This window comes from Pipistrellus kuhlii, unplaced genomic scaffold (assembly GCF_014108245.1).
Source record: "Pipistrellus kuhlii isolate mPipKuh1 unplaced genomic scaffold, mPipKuh1.p scaffold_m20_p_5, whole genome shotgun sequence".
NCBI lineage: Eukaryota > Metazoa > Chordata > Mammalia > Chiroptera > Vespertilionidae > Pipistrellus > Pipistrellus kuhlii.
Genome location: NW_023425551.1, coordinates 3,071,283 through 3,097,710, shown reverse-complemented (window position 1 = coordinate 3,097,710; position 26,428 = coordinate 3,071,283). Strand labels below are relative to the sequence as shown.

At 47.8% G+C, this 26,428-nt stretch overlaps 1 protein-coding gene across 6 annotated transcripts in view; it reads right to left on the bottom strand.

Annotated features, from left to right (window-relative positions):
* Positions 1-26,428, bottom strand: part of CNKSR3 (CNKSR family member 3) — a 71,940-nt gene that overhangs the window by 37,146 nt on the left and 8,366 nt on the right. Inside the window, exon 2 of one of the 6 annotated variants that reach the window (XM_045573032.1) lies at positions 8,680-8,981. The exons of 4 other annotated variants lie outside the window; for them this stretch is intronic. In XM_045573032.1, coding sequence (XP_045428988.1) covers positions 8,680-8,704 — 25 coding nt within the window. In that variant the 5' untranslated portion in view covers positions 8,705-8,981. Of the gene's footprint in view, positions 1-3,116; positions 3,353-8,679; positions 8,982-26,428 lie in introns of all 6 variants that reach the window. One more of the 6 variants, XM_045573033.1, reaches the window with a different exon arrangement.

Genomic DNA, 26,428 nt, shown 5'->3' with positions numbered 1-26,428 from the left:
TTTATTTTTATATTATTTATTTACAGTATATATACATTCCACCAAAAAAAGTAGAGAATGGCATGAGTATACAGAAGACTAGAAAATGGTTTAAATTCAAGTCTCAAAAATTAGTTAAGAAACACAGGAAATGCTGAGGATATGCACTATACTAAATGTTCATCTCTCTAGAACAGTCTTCAGCCAGAACTTTGCCTGGCTGACTTTCTTAGGTGCTTATTGTCTCAACTGAAATACCACCTCTCAGAGAAACACTCCCTGGCCATTCAATCTAAAAAAAGTCCATCTACGTGCCTACCGATGATTGTTGTCACGAACTCAGCACTAACAGAAATCCCCCGTTTGGGTGCGGTGAAGAAGGAAACTATTCCGAACAATCAGCTCAGCAGTGACACAGCATGTCTATGAGAACAGCACAGCCATGGAACTGCTCCATAGTAGTACAGCTCAAGTGTCAAACAGCAGGGCTGGGGGACAGCGAAGGTAGGAGGTGGCTCTCAGACAAGGCCCCAGCTCTGCAAGAAGTCTTCCATGTTTCAGCTGCAGCTGGGGAAATGCAGTCTTCAGCCTTCAGTGGAAAGTGCCAGAGGACAGCTGACTTACACACACACACACACACACACACACACACACACACACACACAATATTTCCGCTCCTGGTCCCTAATTGGCCCGTTCTCTTGCATATGTGGATTCCTAACCCTCCCATTTTGATTAGTCAGTCCCAAAGCCATGTCCTGATTGGTTTGAATGGAGCCACTCGGATTGGTTGTAAAGGTGCTAATGGGAATATAGCCGTACAGCTCTGATTGGACAGGGAAAGTCTCAGTCCTATTGGTTGAAATACAATTCCAGAAACTCCTTCCCAAGAAGGGACTGGCTCAGCTGGCAGGCACTTTAGTGCAGGTTGCTCTCTGAAATGCAGCTTGCACGAGAGGCCCATTTGAAAACAGCTGGTAGGCTCTGTTCTTACACTGGAGCCCAGTCAGCCACCAGGAACCTTCTTCTTTCCCATATGCATCAAAATCACTTCTGTCATACGAACTTTTTATTTTCTTCTTAAAGCACCACTACTTGAAATTACCATGCTCATGAGGCTAACAGTCTTCTGTTTGTCTCCTCCCTCTAAACTGCCCTTAAGTGAGTGTCTTTGTCTACATGTCTCCAGCTCCGTGCATAGACTCTTGCTCATAATAGACATTCAGAAAGTAACTGTTGAATTAATGAAGAAGGAATGGATCCACACACTCCAAAACAACCAGAAAATACAATGGGTGTGGTGTCAGACAACTTGACTCAAAACCCAGCTTGATTTCTTAACCTCCTGTGTGTCTAGGACAGCTACTTACGTTGACACCTCACTTTCCTTAGCTTCAAACTAAAATAATAAAAAGTATTTTGCTTAAGAGTGCTTTGCAACTTATGAAGTACTCTGATATTGTTATTAAAGACATCTTGAGTCAATATATTTATAAGTAGCATGAAGGAAAGGGTGAATTAGAATACAAATAAGTGAGTTGATCTTGCAAGTGTAAACATTCTCATCTTTCGCCACATTTTGCAACTACTTTTGCCAGCTACTGCTCAAGTGTGGGACAATTTGTTTACAAATTATAGTAGAAAGTATAATGTAAAGACCCAGGTTCAAGTTCCTACTTTACCATTCAATTTCCTTAAGTACTGACCTCCTCTATTATATATGAATAACCCACGTATCTTAGAGGACTACAGTGAAGATAAAAACAGAATGCTATGCATCGCACAGCAGGGTATAACCCACTCATGTAAGTCTATGTTAGAATTCTGGCTCTAAGGCCACATGGGCACCAGTGGACCACGTAATGGCAGGAGCCCCATCCCACTGGCAATGGTGACAGCATAAAGGCTTCTATGACCAGTCACACATTTTTATGCTACCTGATTTTTATATTAAAAATAAAAAAATTTTCACATCCCATAAAATTCACCCTTTTAAGTGCACAATTCCGGGATTTTTCATATATTCAGTGTTGTGTGACCACTCTCTAATTGGAAACTATTTCCATCATCCCAAAAAGAAACCCTTACCCATTAGCAGACACTCTCCATTCCCTCTTCCACCCAAGCTCTGGAATCATTAACCTTCTTTCTAGCTCAATGGGTTTGCCTATAATGGGCATTTTTGCATGGAGCCTTCAAGTCTGGCTTATTTCACTTAGCACCATCTCTTCAGTGTATCCATATTTTAGCATGTTCAATACTTCATTCCTTTTTTATGGCTGTCCCATTGTATGGCTATACCATAATGTTTAATCCATTCATCAGCTGATAGACACTTAGGTTGTTTCTACTTTTGGCTATTATAAATAATGATGCTATGAGCATTCTTGTATTGATTTTTATGGGAACATATGTTTTCAATTCTCTCAAATATATATACCTACCTAGAAGTAGAATAATTGAGTCATATGGAAACTCTATGTTTAACTTTTTGAGGATTTGCCAAACTATATCCCAAAGGGACTGCACCATTTTTCATTCCTACTAACAATTTATGAGGGTTTCAATTTCTTCATATCTTCACCAACACTTGTTATTATATATCTTTTTTATTAGAGCCATACTAGTGGGTATGAAGTAATACTTTATGGTGTCATCAGATTTTAACATCCAAATTTAAAATAAGCCCTTAGAAATAGAAACCAAATGCCAGAGAGCAGGGGGAAAAATCCAGATTACACCAAGGCAGTATTCCCAATCTTCAGTCATTCAAGAACCAACTTTCTGATTTTGCCAAACTTCAGTGTCATTTCTACTATTATGTATTTAGTTGTTTCTTTTTTTAATGTGTTTATTGATTTTTTAGAAGTGGGGGGAGGAAGAAGAATAGAGAGATAGAACCATCAATGAGAGAGGAATATCATCAATATGCTGCCTCTCGCATGACCCCTACTGGGAATCAAGCACACAACCCAGGCATGTGCCCTAACCAAGAATCAAACCAGCGACCTCTTGGTTCCTGTGTTGATGCTCAACCGCTGAGCCATACTGGTTGGGCTACGTACTTTTTTAAAAAAATTATTATTTAAACATCATTTTTAGCCTTTAAATCACTGTTATAAATTGGCATCACTTGCCATAAATAGAAAGTACCACACACATAAATATGATTAAGAAAAAATAATTAGCTGGCTATAATTGTCTCCCAGGTCCTGCTTCTTCATGTTATTATAAAAGGGAAATTGCAAGTGACAGGTGTTGAAGAAATGCTAGCTGCAGTCTTCCTTTGGCCTAGTCAGACAATCTAAGATCATCTCTAGGACTATCACAGGCTCCTCAACTTGGAAGATGGCTGTAACATTTCAAGAAATACCTTTCATATTTCCTGAAGAAAAAAAAAATGCGTTCTGTGGTGATAATTTTACTGGGGGCGGGGGGGGGGGGGGTTTGACAGAACAATGCCCCAAACAACTGTCATATTTGGGTAGCCCGTTACACTTGGCTGAGAGGTGTCCCTTCTTTGTGTTCACATTTCCGGTAAGTCTGACCATGCTCTCGCTGCAAGCACCTGGCTCTTCAAGTTTCAACAAAAACAACTTTCAGAGCAAATACACACGATACAGATGAAAATAAAGAGCACCTGCCATTGGTAGGCAAGCCCAGACAACGCGACCTACAACGCGACAAAGTGGGCTTGACTGACAGCACTGGCCCCGAGTGTAATAAAAGCACAATGCCTGATTGTGATCACATTCTTTCAGCCTCCCTCCCCCAGCCTGACGCACACACAAGTTAGATAAAAAAACATTCAGGGACAGCATAATTGGGCACCTCCAGATTCGAAGACTAATTATCATCTGTCATCATTCAAGCTTAGTAAAATACTAAATAGCATCATGCATTAAAGAAAAAAGAGTGAGTGTTACATTTAAAGATATCCCACTGACTCCTTGGTTGGACTTTCCAACTGAGCCCTCAGCTCAAACATCCCTTCCAATGGGAATACCTCCCTGGCTCTCAACACTAAATCTTGCTTATTATGAATCACGACACCTTTGCTTTCTCTTCATAACACATCTCACTTTATAAATTAATGAGAGGCCCAATGCACGAAATTTCTGCAAAGGGATCAGCCCCCACCGTCAAGGCGGCTTGCCTCGGCCCTCATAGGCCCAGCTTCATCTGGAAGATTGTCCAGAAGGACGTCCGGAAGGTCATTCGGCTATCCAGTCTAATTAGCATATTACGCTTTTATTATTATAGCTTTTGCATGGCTGGTGTCTGTCTCACCAACATTGATTGACAAGCTCCACGGAAACCAGAACCAGGTTGGTTTTGTCTATCATCATACCCTCAATATCTAGGACCGTTCTTGGCACAGAGTAGCTACCCAAGAGTTCTTTGTTGAATGAATGAATTCAAAGGACGTCAAAGTTGTTATTCATTGTAAGGATTACACTTGCCTATTTGAAATGTATTACACTGAATCCCTTTCAAAAAGGCAAAAGGACACAGGCAGGAGCTCTTCAACTTCATGAGCTTCCTGCTGATGGACCACAGTTCAGTCCCTCCCACGCCGCAGAAGCCCCCCTTGCTTCCATGTAATTTCCAAACAACTAAGCTAGATTCTGGAGTCTATCGATGAGCTGCTATGAAGTTTCTGCTGGTCAGTGGAGAAGGAGTTGGTGACAAGGAAGGGAAAAAGGCAAGTAAATGAAACTTGCTGAGTGCTTAGAATCAGCCACATAATCCTTATTTAATCCACAAAAACCCTTGTTACCACCATGATCCAACTTAGACTTGCAAAATTTAGTGAGTGGCTCAAAGTCACACAACTAATACCTTGTCAAACAGGAACAAGTATCCAGTTCTTGGTATCGATAAGTTGAAGAAGTTACACAAGAAACATAGAGAACACAGGAGTTGGAATAGGCCTAAAAGAACACACAAAAGTTAGCTGAAAGTGGGAGGGGAGGGCATTATAATACAACTACTTGTAGAGGCTAATGCTTATTGACCATTTCCCACACGCTAGAAACAGAATCAAAGCATCTGACACACTTCCTATGAACTCTCTGAGGCAGCATTCCCATATCCCCATTTTAGACAGTGGCTCAAGAAACACGGCCTGACAAAGATCAGATCACTGGTACGTGTCTGAGGTCTGAACCCCAAACTGTATGAGGTTGTAGGAGAGCACTTCCCCTGCCTCCATCTCTCACCATGGTGCTGGGAGAGAGCAGCTGAACCAGGTCTCAGAGGAGGAAGGAGGAAATTAGGCGGTGCATGCATTTAGTAAGTGCCTATTGTGTATTAAGAAGGTGCATGGGGTGTGGTGAGCAGAGGGGAATGACTGAGCCCCCTGCTGTCTAGGAGTCTATATGGGTCAAAGAGAAGGAAAACAAAGCAGGTCTTAAGAATTTAGGGTCTGGCTCTATCTGGTTTGGCTCAGTGGATGGCGTGTCGGCCTGAAGACTGAAGGGTCCCAGGTTCGATTCCGGTCCAGGGCATGTGCCTTGGTTGTGGGCACATCCCCAGAAGGAGGTGTGTAGGAGGCAGCTGATTAGTGTTTCTCTCTCATCATTGTTTCTAGCTCTCTGTCCTTCTCCCTTCCCCTCTGTAAAAACCAATAAAATATGTATTTTTTTAAGAAAGAATGTAGGGTCTGGAGCCAGGTCACCTGCATTCACACAGCGACTAGTTATTCAACCTTGGACAATCATTAATTCCCCCGTGACTTGGTTTCCTCCACTACAAAATGGCAAGGATAACAGTACCCGATGGGGCTATTATAAAGAAATCTGGGTGAACATAAATAAAAGCCTTAACGCATACCTGGCACACAAAAAGCACACGTAAATATTACATGCTATCATATGCAGAACTAATGAAAAACAAGGTTAGATGGAACAGGAGTGGCCAAATCAAATTATCTGAAGAATGTGCTAGATGGCCAGAGGCTGGATAAAGTCAGAGACTCCCTCAGACAAGCCTCTGAGCAATTGAAGTGATGGGAGCCCAGCGCACATGGGAATGAGGGCATCACAAGAGGAAAATGGACAGGATCAGATGACAGACTAGAGAAAGCATACAAAAGGCAAAAATTAACCAAAGATGGACCCAAGAGTTTGAACTAGGTTAACTGTAAGAATTCAAACTCTACCCAGACTGAAAATGGCAGCATAAGAGGGCGCACAGATCTGAAAAGGGGGAGAAGTGTAGAAAGAAGATGAGGTAATGCATTTCCTCCTGCACCTGCTGCGCTGACTGTCAGTGAGTCAGTAAGTGGGCACAGCCTGTGGGCACCAAGAGGCTCCAGACAAGGCTCTGAGTAAGGGCTGGTCCAAGAAAATTATACCATCTACTGAGCATGGTCTAGGTGTCTCTAATACTTGGTCAAATGCAAGTCTCATTTACCTTTCTAAAGAGTCAACAAGATCAGTCTGATTATCTCCCTGCCTTTATGAGGGAGCAGATGTCAGAAGGACTCAGAAAAATTGCTGAAGATGACACCCCTGGAAAGTGGTAGAACTGGTCTTGAGCTCCAAGTTCATCCAAGCCCAGAACCCATTGTCTTTCCATCCGGAGGCTCAGAGAGAGAAGCCGGAGAGTGAACAAGCTCTCTTGAGAACAGAACAAATCGGAGTTGCAACACACAGCTGGCCCCTTTCCTCCTCCCAGCCTGGGCATTCTGCTCCTCTTGGCCAGCCCTCCCTCACTTTCTGAAACACAGCGATTGTACTCCTCAGTCAAGATCCACCACTAATCCTCCCCTCTCCGTGAACCGCCCCCTCCCCACGTGGAAGCGATCACCGGGCTCACCTCTTGTAGGTGCTGCTGTCCACCCCACCCACCTGGCGTGTACAGACAGTCTTGAACTCAGGTACGCTAACCTGGACACCATGTGCAACACTTCTGACAAACAGGGCCCATCCCACGGCTGTACTTCCCCTGGGGCTTCTTCCCGTCAGCTCGGTCTGAGTTATCTCGGAAGCTGTCCCCTCCTCCGTTCAAGGTCAACCTTTAACTGATTCTCTTCCATCCCTTCCTCTTCCAAACTAGAATTTGAATTTCTAGGAAGAAGTCATTTCCCCACATTGCTCACAATTGCCTTACACTTAGTAGATGCCCAATAAGTTATCATTGTTATTGAAGATAAAAAAACAAACCTTTAGTATAGTAACAGCTCCAGCCACCTCACCTCACACACCTTGGAAACCAAGGGTAAGCCAGGAGCCCTCTAGACAAGCAGGGTAAAAGGCCTGGGGATTTTTTTTTCATTCTGCAAATCCAGCAGCATAGCCACTAGAAATAACAGTAAAATTCTGTTCAGGTATGGGCGGTTTAATGTTAGGAAGAATTGAAAAATATGAGTCCTTTGTTCTTTGAACTGCTAAGCCTAGATGATAAGTACATTCCCAGGACTCACCCAGGACTTCTCACACAGGGCCTCACCCAAAGCTACTTAATCTCATTTTAGAAAGTGAGTGAGTGATCCTGTTTTCCAACCTTCTAAGAGACAAGTTGAGTCCATTCAAGAGAGGCACACGCGGTGTGCTGGCAGGGGCATCTGCTCCCTAAAAACCGGGGGCAGTTGAAAAGATGGCATTCCAGAGTCGCTCACCAAGACAGTCACAAGTGTCACTACATTATTCGTGCGGTAAACAAACGCTTCAGTAATTACGCAGAATTCATGGAATGCTGGATGCACTCTGTGTCTGAACACAAGAAAGTAAATCATTGGTTTTAGAAAGGTTTCTAGCCAAAACAAGTGGAAAATAAGAAATACCCAGGTCTTAAAGTGATAACGTTCAGTTAGTTATCAGGAACATTCATGCACGTGGAACTCCTCCAAGCCCAGTCAACAGGCTGGTAAATCACAGCAGTTATCTCTGAAAATCTGCACAATGTGCACTTTCTTATCTTTTCTCACTTTACAGACAACCTAACTGCAAGACACAAACAGGTATGAGAGATCGGCTATCATAAAGTCCATTAAAACCCATTTTTAACACAAGGAACTCATTTTGTTATCAGCATATTCAATGCACTTCAAAGGAAGATCATTACATTGAGATCAAATCTTTCTATCATTGAATTATCAATAAATGGAAAAAAATGATCACAATCATGTGCCACTTCACAGGAATGTAGTTCAAGAAATTCATCATGAGGCAATTTATTCTTGTGTGAAAAATCACTGAGTGCCTTCACACAAACCTAGATGGTAAACGTAGGCTGAATGGGACAGCCCATAGACCATATCACTGTGGAAAATGACATGAGATGGAATCAGGCACAAGAAAACATGCTTCTTCCAAGAGACACAGTAAACATGAGTTCTATGAGGTTGCTACTGGTATAGCACTTTTACAGGAAACTTTTTTTTATTTTTTTTTTTATTTTTTTAAAAATATATTTTATTGATTTTGTACAGAGAGGAAGGGAGAGAGATAGTTAGAAATATCAATGAAAGAGAGTCATCGATCAGCTGCCTCTTGCACACCCCCTATTGGGGATATGCCCGCAACCAAGGTACATGCCCTTGACCGGAATCGACCCCGGGACCTTTCAGTCCCCAAGCCGACACTCTATCCATTGAGCCAAACTGGTTTCGGCTGGAAACTCTTTTTTATATATAAGTATAAAGAGTGCACTCCAAAATAATGATGAAACATACAGTAGAGTAAATACACAAACCTGTAACATAGTCATGTATTACCATTACCAAGTATTGCGTTCTGTGAATAGTTGTCTGTGCTATGCTGCCAGGTAGCAGCTACAGGTCTGTTTACCGCAGCATCACCACGCACACGTGAGGAATGCCTTGCACTAGAACACTGCAATGGCGATGTCACTAGACTATAGGAATTTTCCAGCTCCGTTATAATCTCGAGGGACCGCCATAGTAGATGTGGCCTGCTGTTGACCAAAACATCGTCATACTTCGCGCGACTATGGAACATGATGACATCATGACCTCTGTTGGAATCCTTGGGCAGCTACTGGCTTTGCAGAATAGGAAAAACAAGTCTCAAAACTCCTCTACAATTTTGAGTCGAGTTTTAAAAACATCTCCAGTAAAATGAGACTGATGCCAGCTATTGATAATCAACCAGGTGGGCAAAGCTTGGGGCCATCCAAGGTGGCCCGGGGAGCAGAACCTCTGACATGCTTGCTCCCGGGCCCTCCATGTGCAAGGAGCTCCCTCCCAAAATACGTGGCATTGGCTTGATGCGTCATTCATTCTACTCTTCCTGGCACCCAGATAGGCTCATGCGACCCACTGATCCCTCAAATGCCTCTCCAACATTCAGAGGATGGGGTCCAACACTCAGCGGCTGGCACCTGAAGGCACTGGGTACTGTTCAGACCGGAAGGAAGTCCGTGCTCTGGTGGGGCTTCCATCCCAGGGACTGGACCCCAGCAGCAAACACACCAGCCCTACCCGGCCACAGCTCAGGGCTCGGTGCCAGGAAGAAGGGGAAAGCAGGGAAAGGAGTTGATCAAGTATCACCTTATCAGAGGAGGGCCTCGCCAGTGAGCGGGGCCAAGTCCTCAAGGCACCGGCATGACCACAGGACATGCCAAGGCCTCCCGGGGGGGGGGGGGGGGCGAGGCTCCTGGCCTGCTTCCACACCCCTCTTTCTCCCTCTTGCACCTACAGCTGCAGCCTCTCTGCGTTAGGATTCTTTCTCCCAACACACCTCACCGCTTCCCGCTTGCAAGCCTCTGCAGGCTCCCGCTCCTATCTGATCTGGCAGAGGCCTTGTGCTCCTCCAGACTCACCTGAAGCTTCTCCTCCGAGGAGGCCTCCTGGGCGTCGGCCACGCCACCTCCACCCAGCGGGCTCCCGCCCTGCACCCTGGACCAGTATTTTGATTCCTGTCTCTGCTCCTGAGCAAACCGGAGCTGCTTCCAAGCCCCTCCACACAGCCGCCCCCTGAGGGACGAGGAAGGAGTGACTACAGTGCATGTCCTCTTTTAGGGGTCTCTGAGCTCTGCCCACGAAGGAAGCATAAACTCACAGATGCCCTTTTATTTAAACTCTTTGCAAAGCTGACTTCTGCTTTTTCCTTTCCCTGAAAGCTGCTTGTCTGAAAAGTTTTTCTGAGTTTCTTCCCCTATGGAATGACCTTGGCCCCTGGCCATGCGCCACGGCCCATGAAGCGGCTATCACCCCGCGGTTGGGAAAACACGATGCTGCAAAGGGCTCCGAGGGCTGCTCTGGGCGGGACCAATGCCCGCGCCTTCTGGTCTCTTTCAGGGCCGGGGATCGTTTTCCCAAAACGTTCCTTTTCGGGAGGATACATGGTCTCAGCGGGGGAAGATCACACACTCTGGTCCAGCTTTTTTTTCCCTCTGAATTCTGGACCTTGAAAATGCAGCCTATACCTTCCCCAGCCTCTTGGGACCCCAGCGGAAGAGCAGGTGAAGAGAAGAAAAATAATGCTTTAAGCCAGACCAGGACACAAGACATCCGGCTCTGATAAACGAGACACATGCAGGGTAAGGAATCCTTCCTCCTGCCGAAACCAGTGTGGCTCAGTGGATAGAGCGTCGGCCTGCCGACTGAAGGGTCCCAGGTTCGATTCCTGTCAAGGGCATGTACCTTGGTTGTGGGCACATCCCCAGTGGGAGGGGGGTGGTGGTGCAGGAGGCAGCTGATCAATGTTTCTCTCTCATCAATGTTTCTAACTCTATCCCTCTCCCTTCCTCTCTGTAAAAAATAAAAAAATATATTTTATAAGAAATAAAAAAAATAAACAAAAAAAAAACAAAAAAAGAAATCCTTTCTCTGGTGCCCATTCCTCCCTGTGGTTTGATTTCCATCTTGTTTTCAATGTTGGCAACTCCAAGTTCCAGAGGGGAGGGCCCCCGGGCGCAGGGTGGGGGTGCTGGGTTCACAGTCGGGGTGCTGGGTTCACAGTCGGGGTGCTGGACTCACAGTTGGGGTGCTGGACTCACAATCAGGATGCTGGACTCACAGTCAGGCTTCAGCTGCGGGGACGGCAGCAAGGACCCGGGGGACCAGCCCGGGCCACTGGCTGGCCCCCCTCCAGCCCCAAAGCGGACCTTCCACAACAACAAAGGCGAACTTCAGCGGCTCCATCCCAACGCCAGCACAAAGGGGAGGGGAGGGGGAAATGGTTTCCATATTTCACATAAACACACGTCTGACTGCAGCCGCGAGGAATGCATGAGTCAAAGCAGGGCTGACAATGATTACCGCCCAGATCGAGCCCCGGAGAAAACCGGGGAGAGTGTGCTCCGTGCAGCTCGGAGATGGACGCCCGGCGTTCCCGGATTTCCAAACGGCCTTTGAGAAAAGGACGCGTCCTTCCCCGTGGGATTCCACGTTCTTTGGTCCAAGAGGAAGCACCTGGAGGCGGCTTTCAAGTGTCAGACTTGGGCCAAAGTAATTTGAGACTTTGGACTCGTAACTTACTGTAACTGTCTAGTGCCTGCCCCCCACCCCAGCTCTGGTTTCATGCAGGGCAGTGATGGGGGGAGGGGGGGTATGGGGGGGATGAGGGCTGTGGGGGACAACGACATCACAGCATGGCTGCAGCTCCGGGAGGGAAATAATTTGGGGAGAAGGAAACGTTCTCTTTGTTGACTGTCAGCCTCAGAAAGTTGCCCCTGATGAACAATGCTGAGCACCGAGCACCGGAACGTCTAGGGCTAGGCCCATCTCACCTCATGGCAAAGGGCACAAAAGGGAAGAGAGAACAATCACAAGTACGTTTCCCGGGCCTTCCCTCCGTGTCTCCATCTCCCTCACAAGCACCAGAGGACGCCTTAGTTGCCCCGTTTTGCAGATGGGGCTCTGAACCGCTGTGCTCAAGGTCACGGCGCCAGTAAACACGGGGGTGAGGCTTTTCTCCCAGCGGCTCTGCCTCCCCTCGACTGCAGGAGCCGCTCCGGTCCTGGAGGGTGATCTCCCCGGGAAAGCCAAGCCTCTGACTGTGCGTATGGGGGGGGGGGGTTCCCCCAAGAGCAGGATGGAGATGGGAAACAGCTTCTCCCCCATTTGTCCTCTGTGTGATCAGACTGAACAGATGCAGATGTAAGCCCATGCTCACCATTGGGTGGGCACGTCCCTGTCATCCACTGTCTAAGAGGTGGCACAACTGAACTACAACTAGCAATTTCCATCCCACAGAAGAGACACCATGTTCTAATTTCTTCAAGTCCCCCAAAGTCCTAGGTTACAGCGATGAACTGAGAAGGTGCCATCCTGTCTAGAGAGGGTGATTTCTTCAGAAGGCCGTGACATAGGCCCACATCCTCACAAAATGTGAAGGTCCTTCTAATGCTTAATTGGTAAGAGTTAATTCCAATATAAGTAACTGACCAAGAACATCCACTTGCCCTCTGGAATGTCCCTCTTTAAGGCAGCAGCTGGAAGTCCTGCATAATAAAAGGCTAATATGCAAATAGACCGAACGGTGGAACAACCGGAACAACCAAGCAACCAGTCGCTATGGCATGCGCTGACCACCAGGGAGTGTGTGCAGAATGTAGCAGGCGTTGGCAGTGGCAGGATGGTGGAACAGGTGGTCAGGGGCACCAGACCAAGGCCAACTGTCATCAGAGTGAGCCTCTGGTGGTCACTGAAAATTCTTTGCTCCCATGCGCATGGTCCTGCCCGGAGCTTGTACCTGCTGCCAGCACCAGCCCTGCTCACACCCACAGCCAGCCTGGAGCCACCACTCATACCCGCTGTTGGTCCCCGGCACCAGGTGCAATCGCTCGGCGCCAGAAGGCTTGCCCCTGAGGGCTTCTTCACCTTCCCTGATCCTGGGGGGTGATCAGGGCAGCAGCCGCCACTCGCACCCGCTGCCAATGCAGGCCCCAATTGCTCTGTGCTTTCAGCGGGTGCGAGCAGGGCCAGCAGTCACTGCTCGCACAAGCTTCTGGCTGCCAGCAGACAGGGGACTGGGGCCGCAGCAGGAGGGGCCGGGCAGGGGCACAGAGTTTGGGCCAAGACCCGCCCCTGTGCCTACCGCAGCCTGGCGACCCACAGTTCCTTTCAAGGCACACAAATTCATTGTACACTGGGCCCCTAGTTGACATATGAGAAATGCGTTGCCTTTAAGAATGGAGATTAGGAAAACTAGCCCATTTTGCCAAGTGTCTTTCATGATTACAGTATTTTTAAGCTTTTATAATTGTATGCATGCCTGCGTTTTTTAAAAATGTATTTTTATTGATTTCAGAGAGGAAGGGATATTGACTTCAGAGAGAGAGAGAGAGAGAGAAACATCAATGAGGAAGAGTCATTGATCAGCTGCCTCCTGCACGGCCCACACTGGGGGATGGAGTCTGTAACCCAGGCCTGTGCCCTGTCCAGGAATCAAAGTGTGACCTCCTGGTTCAGAGGTCGACGCTCACCCACTGAGCCATCCTGTGTTACTTTTAAAAGTGAATGAAGACCAGGCTGTGGCGACTTTGAGAGCGCTGAGGAAAAAGAATGGCGGCAGGTGGCTGGCAAATTGTCCAGCCGGGAAGGCGCTTCCCCCTTTGTCTAAACAAGCAGCACTGGGGTCAGGATGACAGCATTCCAGCAGCCACCTCTGCTCCTGGGACAACTGCTATTGCCCTTCAGGGAGCCGCCCCTATGCCCATGGGCTACGGGGTCTGGCAAACTCAAATGTCCAAGGCAATTGTGCCAAGTGGCCATCAAATGCTTCCCATGGTGTCAGCAGCCACAGATGCCATCAAGGCACTGGCCTGACCGTTTCCTCTTCCAAAGGGTTTCCCTTATCAAGGCTGGGTCCCACTTCCCAGCATAAAAACTCCTTTGGGTCAAAAACTGATCCACCTCTCCTGGGCTTTGCAAAACTGGGAAGCAAGCTTTGGAGAGAGATACACGTCCCGCATCCTGCCTATTTCGCGGTCAGAGTTCTCACCATTGTCCTTGGGGCCGATCCCCTCTCACTGATACGATCCTGGCATAAGAAAAGGCTAGCTATCTGTCGAAGCAGAGCTGAGTCATAAACTCCCGGAGCAAGCCATCAGTCAGTCCCCTCTCGTCAGGCTGGCCCGAGGTGTTCTGCCGGGGGCCCGCCAGCCCCCCACAAAGCAGCCTCCGTCTGCGCTCAGTGGGCAGGGAGAAAGGAGGGGGCCGGGACCCGTTCCTGTTCTTAGAGGTGCTGGGATTCATCCAACCACTCCTAAATTACTGGTAAAGTCCATGAAGTTTGATTGTCTAAAAGTCACTTCTAAAATGTTCCAGGTTTAACTAAATGGAGGTGGAAAGATCTTTAAGATGGCATTAAATGTAAAAAAAAAATATATATATATATGTGTGTGTGTGTGTGTGTGTGTGTGTGTATGTATGTATGTATATGTATGTATATGTATGGATCAGGTTCAAACTATGCCTGAATCTATTTATATACATGGAAATAATTAAACGTGAATATGTATAAACATTTATGCAAATGCCCAGAAAGGGTTCTATTAGGTGCTCACACCCAACTCTGAGAAACGGGCAGGGTCCACCAGGGAGGGGGGAAATTAGATATTTTTTTAACTATGTAGAGTTCATAATGGTTCAATATTTTTAAAAGTAAATTCTGTATTACTGAACAAATAACAGTAACGTCGGCAGGCAGCAGAAAGGCCATGGAGAAAGGGGTAAACACATGAGAGCAAACCGCACTCCGGGCCCCCACAGGCTGGATCAGCGAGGACTTCCCATTCATCTTCCTGAGATGAGCAAGCTGCTCCGTGAGGCTGCATTGTGCCGGCCACGTGAGAGGCAGCTGCTTCCTACCGCGGCTTATCTGCTTCCTCCAAGGCCGAGAACACTGGAGGGAAGTTCTGTCTGGTTCCGGAAGCCCAACCTGCAAACCTGCATCCACACCTTCACCCCAACAGCCTCCAGAGGGGGCAGGAGGGCTCCAGACAGGATCTCTCTCTGCCTCTAGATGTCTGAGCTCCAGGCAAAGCACGATTCCCCGATCCCATCTCGGCCCCGGAGCCTCCGGCCCCTGACACACACACTCATCCCGACACCAGCCCTCACGGTCACAGGCTTCTCACAAGCAGCCCAGCGAGAAAAGAGAGGATTGCGGGTGAACTTTCGGAGCCTCTTCCCATCCGAGGAAGGCTGGGGAGGAGGGTGGACAGTGTGAATACAACCCAGGGACCTCTGCCACTGGCTGTGATCAAATCTCTTCACCCAAAAGAACCCACCCTCAACCCCATTCTTGATCCTTTAAAACCATCCTCACACAACTGACCCTAAGCTAAGCTACACGCCACACACACACACATACACACACACACCACACACACACACACACACACACACACACAGCATTCCGTGCTCCTCTGAGCACCTCCTGGACCGGCAGATATGTCCCTCATAGATGTGCCACACCTCATCGTGTACCAATTCATGTTGGCATCTCCCTGCCAGCCTGAGAGCTCCTGACCACCAGACCGCAAAAGCCGACACCACGTCCAGTACATGGACAGTTCACAGGATTATGGATCGGAGAGCACAGGCTCCTGCTGTAAATTTACAAGGCCGTAAATTACATAGGATTTGGGGGTGGGGGCCGTTAGGGCGAGGTTGGGAAAATAGAATCATCTGGAACTGGGAGTCGGGCAAATTCAGTTCCAGTCTAGCTCCTGCCACTACGTCTCAGCCATGAGGATCTCTGGGCCAGTTTCGTTACAAAATGGAACAATTTATTCATGCAAAAGCACACGTACTGGCACTTGATGATCTAGGGCAGTGGTCGGCAAACTCATTAGTCAACAGAGCCAAATGGCAACAGTACAACGATTGGAATTTCTTTGGAGAGCCACATTTTTAAAACTTCAACTTCTTCTAACGCCACTTCTTCAAAATAGACTCGCCCAGGCTGTGGTATTTTGTGGAAGAGCCACACTCCAGGGGCCAAAGAGCCACATGTGGCGCGTTAGCCGCGGTTTGCAGACCAGGGATCTAGGGTTCTCACCAACCCTCAAAGTTCTGAGGGAAAAACTCATGGAACTCACAGTGCTGGAACCACAGTCCCAGGAGGGGACCAGAAACACCCCCCTTTTCCTGATACACAGGCCATCTTCCGTTACAAACCTACCCAGGATTAGTCCTAATAGTTCTGCCCTGTAAGAGTCCTCCTGGTCTCCCTGATCTCAAACCTATCATGATTTCCCCTCTCCCTTCCCCCCAATAAAATGAGGGAAAATATGAAAATGAAAAACTGCTGTTATCATGACGGAGGCAAAGGCCTCTGCTGCAAATGTAAGCAGCCAACGCCACGGAGAGCAAACCCAGGGTCTCCCTCCCAGGCTTGCAAACAGACCGTACATCAGCCACCCAGGCCACGGCTGGCGGCTGCCCCTGGCCTGGCTGTCCCAGGCCCTCCAGGGGGGTCAGCTTGACTCATCAGCCCCACTTTCTTAGAAAGCTCCGTGGCCGGTTCCACGGAAGACAGAACTGCCCGTCAGCTTAGGTATTAGCTCTCTTTTATGGAAGTTTCCATGGATTTTTGCAGCTTTTAAGTTCCGTGGACAAGTTTGGAAATGAATGGCATCTAAAATCACTGTGCATTAAACCATTCATTACGGATCTACACAGAGTTCTAAAGCTATAATATTGTTGAGGGGAAGGTATAGATAGCTTACAAATACATATATATTTTTAAGGTAAGCGTAAACATAAAACAATTAGGCAAATACATTAAGTTGGAAGTTGATCTAGAACAGTCGATTTTCAACCGGTGTGTCACAGTACACGGTTGTGCCACAGGAATTTTTAAAACATGCCGTGCACCCTGGCCGGGTGGCGCAGTTAGCTGGAGCATCGTCCATTGAACCAAAAGGTTGCTGGTTCAATTCCTCATCAGGGCATATACCTAAGTTTAGGGTCACATTCCTGGTCGGGGCACATACCAGAGGCAGATGATCCATGTTTCTCTCTCTCTCTCTCTCTAAAATCAATAAACATATCCTTTGGGTGAAGATAAAATAAAAGCACTACCTGACTATTTAGTCAGGGGCACTGACCTTTCCCCCTTAGGTTGTCAGATAAAAAAAAAAAAAAAAAATGACAACAGGCAACACAACAATAACCATCCAGTGTGAACGAGCCAACATTAGGCCTGTTTGTCAGATCTACAAAACCTACGTTTTTTTGGTGTGCTACAAAATTTTAGAAATGAGTTTACGTGTGCCACGAGGTGAGAAAGGTTGAACATCACTGATCTAGAAGCAAGTTTCTCAAGGGGGAAATGGTGTTCTTTGGCTAATACCGATTTATCCCGTTCTCAGGCAACTTCTCTGTACCAGTCATTGCTGCAATCCTGTTCAGGAAGCAGGCACACACGGACTTAGGTACACAAACGTCCCCAAACCTCTGTCAGCCGTGCCAGGTGCCCCATGGTCTATTCCACGTACAGAAAAGCAAACCAGGCAAGTCCTTAAGCTTTTGCTTTAACTCCCTACTCCTCCCAGAGCAAACAGCAGGTGTGGGCATGCTCATAACCCAGGTCCACCGTGAGCACTGACAGCGGGTGTCACAGCACTGCAGGTGCCTCCTCAAACCTGCGGGGACCCTTCTCCCTCCCCTCTGCACCTGTCACCCAAACGTCCCTGGAGAAGTTTGCGACATTCCGAGATTTTGAAACGGAGGGAAGCCACTCTGGTAACCGAAGCACAGAAATAATCCCGGTGCTGAAAGCCATTCCCACAGTCCGCACAGAAGCAGATCTTACGAAAGAACTTTTTGGCTCCGAGAAGAAACCAGGCGGGTTTCCTTAATTGGGCTTGGCGAGGAGGAGCGCCTTCCGTGTGGGGCTACAGGCCAGAGGATGACAGAGGACCATTAGTCAGTGGAGTATGTACTACACCGTGGACACACCCAAGGACAACAGCCACCCTCACCAGTTATCAGCAGCCAGTGTGAGGCAGGAAATGTAGTAAGCCGTGGATCACTGATCGTGATAAAGCAAGGAATGTGAATTCTGAAGAGCCTGAGCTGGTGACAACCTTCCTCTTGACTTCACTCTACAGATCACACTAGCATCTGCCAGGAACCCGAACACTACCTTAGGGACATAACCAGGGAGAGAGGCTTAAGAAATCATCCGCAGCTTGAAGCTTAAGAGATGGAACTGGCATCTCTTTTCAAAGTCATTTGATATCAGCATACTCCCCAAAGGGGATGTCACCCAATCGTCTCTCGACCTTTCTTCTCGCCAACTTGTAATTTACTACCAGTTGTAAAGGGCAGGGTGTCTTTGTTTCATCTGAAACGATTCCGTTGGAAATGTGAATTTTCTCACCCACGATATCCCCATAGTCTATGCAACTGAGCCATAGCTGGAGTTTTATTAAGCACTGACAGGTATTGTGGTAAATGTCTCACCAGAATTCTCTCACTTCATCCACAACACAAACCCTGAAGGTTTTGTACTAGTAAGGCCCCAGATTTGAAAATAAGCTAGTTGACTACACGATGCACACATATTGGCCAACATCACACATCTATAAAGATGACAAAGAATCCAAACTTAGGCAGCCAACCCTGGTCTTAACCACCGTGTATACGACAGTAGCCACAAATGTTTAGAATGAGGACTGGGCCGGCCGACATGGCTCAGTGGTTGATCATCGACCTGTGAACCAGGTCACCAGTTCAATTCCCAGTCAGGGCACATGCCCTGGTTTCGGGCTTGATCCCCAGTGTGGGGTGGGCAGAAGACAGCCAATCAATGATTCCCTCTCATCAGTTATGTTTCTGTCTCTCTCTTCCTTCCTCTCTGAAATCAATAAAAATATACTGAAAAATAAATAGAATGAGGAATGGCCCACACACACAGAATATACAAGAGAGGGGGTGGTAATGGTTATGAATTCTTGAATACATATTTTTCCCAGGCAAAATCTTTAAGAGAAAACAGTTATCCTCCATCCTGGCAATTAACTACAAGCATATGCTCCACCCTTCATCGGAGCAGATACATTCCCGAGAGCCCCATTTCACCTTCCTGCCCATCAAGTGTTACTTCATGGCACAGCCCAAACCTAATTTGAGTAGATACACAGAAGCCATCCCCGGCCATCTCAAATGCAAATGTTCATCCTATCATTTGGCTATGGGATGAAATGTTCTTTTAAAAAGAAAATTTTTAAGAAAAAGTTAACTAAATGGAACAACAACAAAAAAAAGATCTCTGGCCATGGCAGGTGTGGCTCAGTGGACAGAGCATCAGCTTGAGGTCTGAAGGATCCTGGGTTCGATTCCGGTCAAGAGAGTATGCCCAGACTGTGGGCTTGATCCCGAATGGAGGGCGTGCAGGAAGCAGCCGATGGGTGTCATCACTGATGTTTCTCTCTCTCCCTTCCTCTCTGGAATCAATAAAAATATATATTTTTTAAATAACTCAGTTTCTTACATCTCATTGCAATATGTCACTTTCACTGTAACTTTGGATTTGTAAAAAGCAAATAAAACCAACAATTACAGCCATAAGACCTACAGTATGCAGCCTACTTTTATAAGAAAGAAATAGTTTTATGGCTATCTCCAGAGATGACAATTACCTACCTTACCCCACAAAATTGTTTTTCAGATCTCCTCATGACAATTAAAGTCATTGTAAACGACTGGGTTCCTGCTTTTATCACTTCCAGGAAGTCTCCTACAATTGCATTTATAAGATAGATTTTTCTTAGACCCTTAGATTGCTCCCTGAATTTCTAAGATTGCTTATAAGCATTTATGCTTCTTTTCCCCTCGTGTACTAGTCTCAGACAACGAGCTGTTGCTGTTTGGCTCATTAGAACTCTATTTTAGGGGATGGAATCTCTACAGCAGAACTGGTCCATGACATTTGATCTCAAGTTAAAGTAAATTTTAGTCAGAAAATAGTAAAAAAAAAAACAAAAAAAAAAAAAAAACCAATGTGCATGCTATCTTAATACAATATTTATGCCATATCCCTTCTGGGGCTTTTTAAGAAAAGATGAAGGTAAATAAAAGCACCCTCGGGGTGTGAAACAAGCCTAGTGGTGCAAAAAGAAATCATAAAACAGAATTTCCAGTCGCTACAACATACAGAGAAGGATGTTCAATTGATTAAAGTAATACTATAAATGTCCCCCCAAGGGACCACATACTCCCAAATCATTGGAGCAGGGGACACACACACACACACACACACACACACGGGGGAAGAAAAATGGACCGTTTTTTAAATGGTAACTATTAAATCTAAAATTCCACCTTGTTCCATTACTTTAGATGCCGCATTCCAGGGAGCTGTGACGTGGACTGCTGGAGAGGGCAGCTTTCCCAGCCTGCAATGATGAGGCCACACTCACCACCCCCACGGGCTGGGACCCAGTGCCAGGGAGGGGAGGGCAGCCACGCCCTGCGGAGGGGGTGCGGGCTTCGCTGGTTTCCACCCGGCCATAATGAAGCCCATTAGTGTGAAGTATAATCTGTGGCGCTTTCCGAGGGCAGGGCCTCAGAGACAAATGCCCACGTGGCTGCTTCGGAGCTGGTAGAGCAAGTAGGATTCAGCTGGGCCCGGGTCTAACATGTCCATGTGTTTTCAGGAACTGAGTATGACCTGCACCAAGCTAAAAGCACAAATGCAGGAGCGGGGGCATATGTCTTCCAAGCTGGGGCGTCCGTGTGAAGGTGGGGCTGGGGGGAGCCTGCCTAGCACGGTCATTCTGCCCACTGTGCTCCTCTCTGGCTCACCCCGCGGAGGGACGGCTCTCGGCACATAAAGACGGCATTCTAGCTGAGCTGGAAACAGTGATTAATCATTAATCAGCCACCGGCTGCAGATCACGGCGATAACACAGGGAACACCCACAGCTCCAGGTGTGACCTCCAGGCACACCCGCAACACCCCTGCCTCCGTCCATCCGGCTGTTCCTCTCCACCCCTCACTGCCCACGCTCTCCCCCACCGCCAGGCAGCCCCACGCTCACCTCCTTTCTGACTCCAGTCCACATTTCAGTCTTTCCCTCTCTCTCTCTTTTTTTTTAAATGAAGTTTTTATGTTTCCTGATGCGGGAAGTCCAATCAGGGTCACATCTCACAGATCAAAGGAAGCACGTGCTCAGGAAGTCAGGTTCACGTGTGCACAGAGCCTGTCACGGACGCATCTCCTTGAGACGCAGAGGTGCCCCTGCCTCCACGTGACCAGTCCACTCGGGGTCTCAAACCCAGGACAACGCAATGTGCTGTAAAGAGAGGCTTCTGGCCTCTTCCCCGCTCCCCGCTCCCAGCTCCGCCGGCCTCCTCTCTGCCCACGTTACTTCCCCGTAGGTCTACACTAAGGGTGTCGAACTCAATCAGAGAAGGGACCAAAATCTAAAATCCAGCCTAAATTGCGGGCCGAATGGTTTACTGAACAGTCATAAACTGTCATTGTGATGGAAACACAGCGGAGTGCAGTGATGACAGCGTGGTGCGGGCCACATTGCAAGGCCTGGCGGGACGGATTTGGCCCGCGGGCCTTGTGTTTGACACATGTGGTCTACACCATCAGCTTGGTTCGGTTGCTCCTCAATGCCATGCTCTCCCTCGCCTGCCGGTTTTCTGACCAATGTTCTATTTCCCCCACTCTACACCTGACCACCTCCTGCTCGTCCTGGAGGTCTCTGTTTGGATGGCACTTCCTTCAGGAAGCCCTCCAGGCTGTGCTCCTCCACATCAGAGTTCAGTACTCCTCCTCCGCACTCCAAGGATGCCTTGTAGCTTAAATGACCTTGGCCTTGTGGGTGCACTCCAGTCGACAGAAGGCACAGGGACCCTTCAGTGCACTGCACCTGGAAGGGACATTACAAGTGACAGGTGCTCAACAAATACTTTTTTAATATATTTTATTGACTTTTTACAGAGAAGGGAGAGGCGTAGAGAGTTAGAAATCTCCATGAGAGAGAAACATCGATCAGCTGCCTCCTGCACACCCCCAACAGGGGATGTGCCTGCAACCAACGTACATGCCCTTGATCGGAATAGAACTTCGGACCCTTGAGTCCGCAGGCCGATGCTTTATCCACTGAGCCAAATGGGTTAGGGCTCAACAAAGACATTTTGATGACTTATGTTTAGAGTTGATCGGTTTATCTCTATTTGCATCCATTCTCCTGCTATCAACTGGCTTCCACCTCTGGGCTATCCCAGACATTGTTTATATGTGACTTCATGGCGCCATAAATATTTCAGATAAATCTCAACAAGGAAAGTAAATCAACAGCACCCAGGAATCCTTCCAAGGTCTTGGACTCAGGCAAAACACGTCTTTTCCACGTACATGGCTCCAGTATGGAATGTCCTGTCAGGCCCTCAGTGAGCCCTGCACGTCCTTGGCACTAGTCTGGCCAGGCCTTCTGCTTGCTTTGGATCCCCAAGGAGGCGCTCAGCCCAGGGACCGGCTCCGCCACCCACACAGCACCTGCAGCCGGACGGCTCGTCCCGCTGAGACCTGGGCGATGACTCCGGGGTGCAGGGCGCACTGGTAGCACTGGTCTGCGATCCCCGGGATAGGCCGTCCTAATCCTCTCTCGTTTGCTCCGTGTTCTGCAGCTTACACAGCGCCGCACAAATACTGTCATATTCTGGTAGACTGCATCATTTCACACCCGAGTGTGAGGACCTGGATGTCAGCTAGCACTGCCCTGTTCTAACACATTTCACGTGCGAAACTGCATGATATTTGCACTTCATTAACATGAGACTATTCTGGTGCTGCCATGAAAGCGGGCACTCTCTAACAAGGCTGTTGTATTTTTAAGGTGTGTAAACCAGGCGAGATGCTGGGACCATGCGAGATGTATCATCTCTCAACCAGAATGGCCCCTGAGGTTGGGGTCGTGTGCCCACTCTTGAGCCCACAAAGCAGCTCCTCTCAGAAGTCAACACATTTGTTAATGCTACTGCCGTGCTAAGGCCCTGGGGCACAAATCCTGGACACCAGGCCTTCTCACCACTCCTACATTCAGACCTGCGCAGGCTTCCGGTCTGCTCCCGGCCATGCCTCTCGCAGCACTTCCTCCCGCCTCTCCTTCTCAAGGCCTCTGCAGTAGCTCAGACCTCTTCAACTCCCACCCAGAGTCCACCCCAAATGCCTCCTAGAGCTGGTTTTTCAGCCTCTACGCACCCTGCCCCACTCCCCACAATGGCTCTCAAATTGTGGTTCCCAGACCATGTGAAGACTCCTGTTTTGTTTGTTTGTTTTTTTGTTTTGTTTTTTAAAAATACATTTTATTGATTTTTTACAGAGAGGAAGGGAGAGGGATAGAGAGTTAATGAAAGAGAATCATCGACCAGCTGCCTCTTGCACACCCCCTACTGGGGAAGTGCCTGCAACCAAGGTACATGCCCTTGACTGGAATCGAACCCGGGACCCTTCAGTCCGCAGGCCGACGCTCTATCCACTGAGCCACACCGGTTTCAGCTGAAGACTCCTGTTTTTACGATGAAGAGTAACCTGCAATGCTCTGCTGTGTTCATCAATGAGGATGTGTATTTCTAGCTCAACAATACCTGCATGGAGTTACATCTGGCAATTTTAGAAATAACGGAATTAGTTAAGCAGCAAAATAAAATGATAGTAATAAACAGATTTACTAAATAGTGGATGAATGACTATACAATTCATTGTATTCGTATCTTATAGGTATGTTTCTCGCTTGGACAATTAACATCTGATCACAGCTGTCCAGAGAGAACTGGCCAAAAGATATATTTTGTTTTTCCTATGCCAAAAAAACAAAAACAAAAAACAAAAAACGAACACTTTTCTAAAAACTGGAAAGTGTTACATAAAAATCCAGATTTCCAGCTTTATTTGAAAACATAAATCAGGAGACCTAGATACCGGGAAAGATTTCAGGTGCATAGTCAGCAGAAAATGAGCAATAAATGTGTCTTTGTATTTGCCACTGTCTCCGCCACTCCTTGTCTCACACCCCGCACAGTTCAGTTCCTGACATTGCCGGCCTGGCCCCTGTGGGCATCTGAGTTTGCAACTCCTGTGGCAAGTCTCAGGGCCATTCCTGGTCTCCAGCCTTCACTCCTGTAAGCATCTCTTTTTACTTTAGTCTGACTCCCCTCGCCTTTGTCCAACGGCAGACAGCTCCGCCAAACTCCATCTGCCCCAGAGGATAACAGCTTTAACTCTTCCCTGCCCATCCAGGGAAGGGCACTTACAGACCCGGGGACATTAACTCACCCACTGAAACAAACAACCACCATCCCTCCCGAAAACTTCTTCCTGGCCCGTCATTACATATCAGCTGAAAGCCAACTGCAGGCGGGAACTTGGGGGCCAGTGTAACCCACACCGTTTGCTTTTGTACACTTCACAGGAGTGGTATAGACCAGTGGCTCTACATGTTTGCCTGGCCAGTGTGGCTCAGTGGTTCGGCATTGACCCATGAGCCAGGAGGTCACGTTTCGATGCCCAGTCAGGGCCCACACCAGAGATGTGGCTCCATCCCCAGTTGGAGGCAGCCAATCAATGGGTTCTCTCTCATCATTAATCTCTCTCTCTCTCCCTCTCCCTTCCTCTCTGAAAGCAACAGAGGTAATACTTTTGAAATAAGTAAATAAATACATTTTGCCCAGCACCAGAATTGCTTGGTGGTCCATGAATTGCCTGGTGGTCCATGCGATCCATGAGGTCCATGAATTGCCTGATGGTCCATGAGGTCCGAAAGGCTGGCGGCCGCCGTCAAACACAGCATCCTGGGTTGGGGAGACAGCAGGGTTTCCGACTCTGTGGGTCTGGGGGGGGGGGGGGAATTTCCATGTCTAAGGTCCCCAGTGATGCTGATGCTGAAAAAGCAAACTCAGGCACAACAGGGACAAGGTGTTGGGCGGCACCACGTGTACTGCAGGGGCTGGAAGAGGGTCACAGCTGACAGCAGGAGGCAGGGACAACAGGCGTGTGTACACTCACAGGTGCTCATTCGGCGTCCCCATCAGACGGCGTCCCCATCAGACAGCGCCCAAAGAGAATGAAAACGTCTCCGCCTCCAAAAGGGTCTTCCTTTGGAATCAGCTGTTCAGAGGATTCTTCCACTTGGCCTAGGGCTGCTTGTAACCAAACCCCTTCCTACAGTATGCCTTCAGACGCCTCCCTTGCAAGGAATATGTATGTTTTTTCAACCACTTATTCCAAACAATCTCAGGCCCTGGTGCAGTCAGGCACTTTCCCAGCGCTGCTCCCGCGGTGTCAGCTGCTCTCGGTTAGTGTCAGACTCCAGCTGGAATCCATGGTAAGACGGTGCTGACAACTCCGGCAGGTGTGACATCCCGGGAAGGCTGGCCCGCCCCCCCGCATTAAACTGGTTTTCCTCTATGTTAATCACTGATCTAAAAGAAAGTTTCTCAAGATGGAAATGGATAAGGACCGTACTCCGGGCAGTCCTTAAGACGTGATATAAGATTACTCTGAGGACATGAGAGACTGGCCCGTGAGCACAAGTTAAAGTTGGATGCCCTAACCGGTGTGGCTCAGTGGTTAGAGAGTTGGCCTGCGGACTGCAGGGTCCCAGGTTCGATTTCAGTCAAGGGCATATACCTTGATTGCGGGCATATCCCCAGTGGGGGTTGCGCAAGAGGCAGCTGATGGACGTTTCTCCCTCATCAATGTTTCTAACTCTCTATCCCTCTCCCTTCCTTTCTGTAAAAAAAATCAATAAAATATATGTTGTTGTTTTTTTTTTAAAGTTAAAGTTGGAAACACAGAGGAACAGATGCACGCACACATCTTCGCCTGAACCCAAAAGCGCTGGATTTCCCCTCCGCTGCCAATCTCTGAAAATAGGAAATAGAATGTTTCCTTTGGACCAACGAGGGTTCTCTCAGGAAAGCGTGACTCAGAGGGTGATAACCGGGGCCTTTGCTGACGGAGAACTCAGGGGGTTTTCCTAGGGGACAGGTCACCCACACGGCGGGGGCGGAATGAGGCATGCAGGGTGGACCCTTCCAGGTTCTCCCAAGCCCGCCTCCCTGCAGGCCATGCCTCCTCCTCCCCTTCGGAAAGGGGACACATTGTTTAACAGTGTGCCCAACTCCTCCTACCTGTTGAAAATGTCCCAAAATACCGTCTATTCAACCGAAAGTATGGTGGCTCTACTTTCTAAAGCAAAATGATGACGATCTGCCCAGCCGGTGTGGCTCAGTGGTTGAGTGTTGACCTATGAGCAAGGGGGTCATGGTTCGATTCCCGGTCAGGGCACATGCCCAGGTTGTGGGCTCCGTCCCCAGTAGGAGGTGTGCAGGAGGCAGCCCATCAATGATTTTCTCTCATCATTGATGTTCCTATCTCTCTCTCTTTTCCACTCTGAAAATAAATAAATAAATAAATAAAAATAAATAAATAAATAAAAAATTATATATATATATATATATATATATATATATATATATATATATATAGCAGTCTATCAGTGG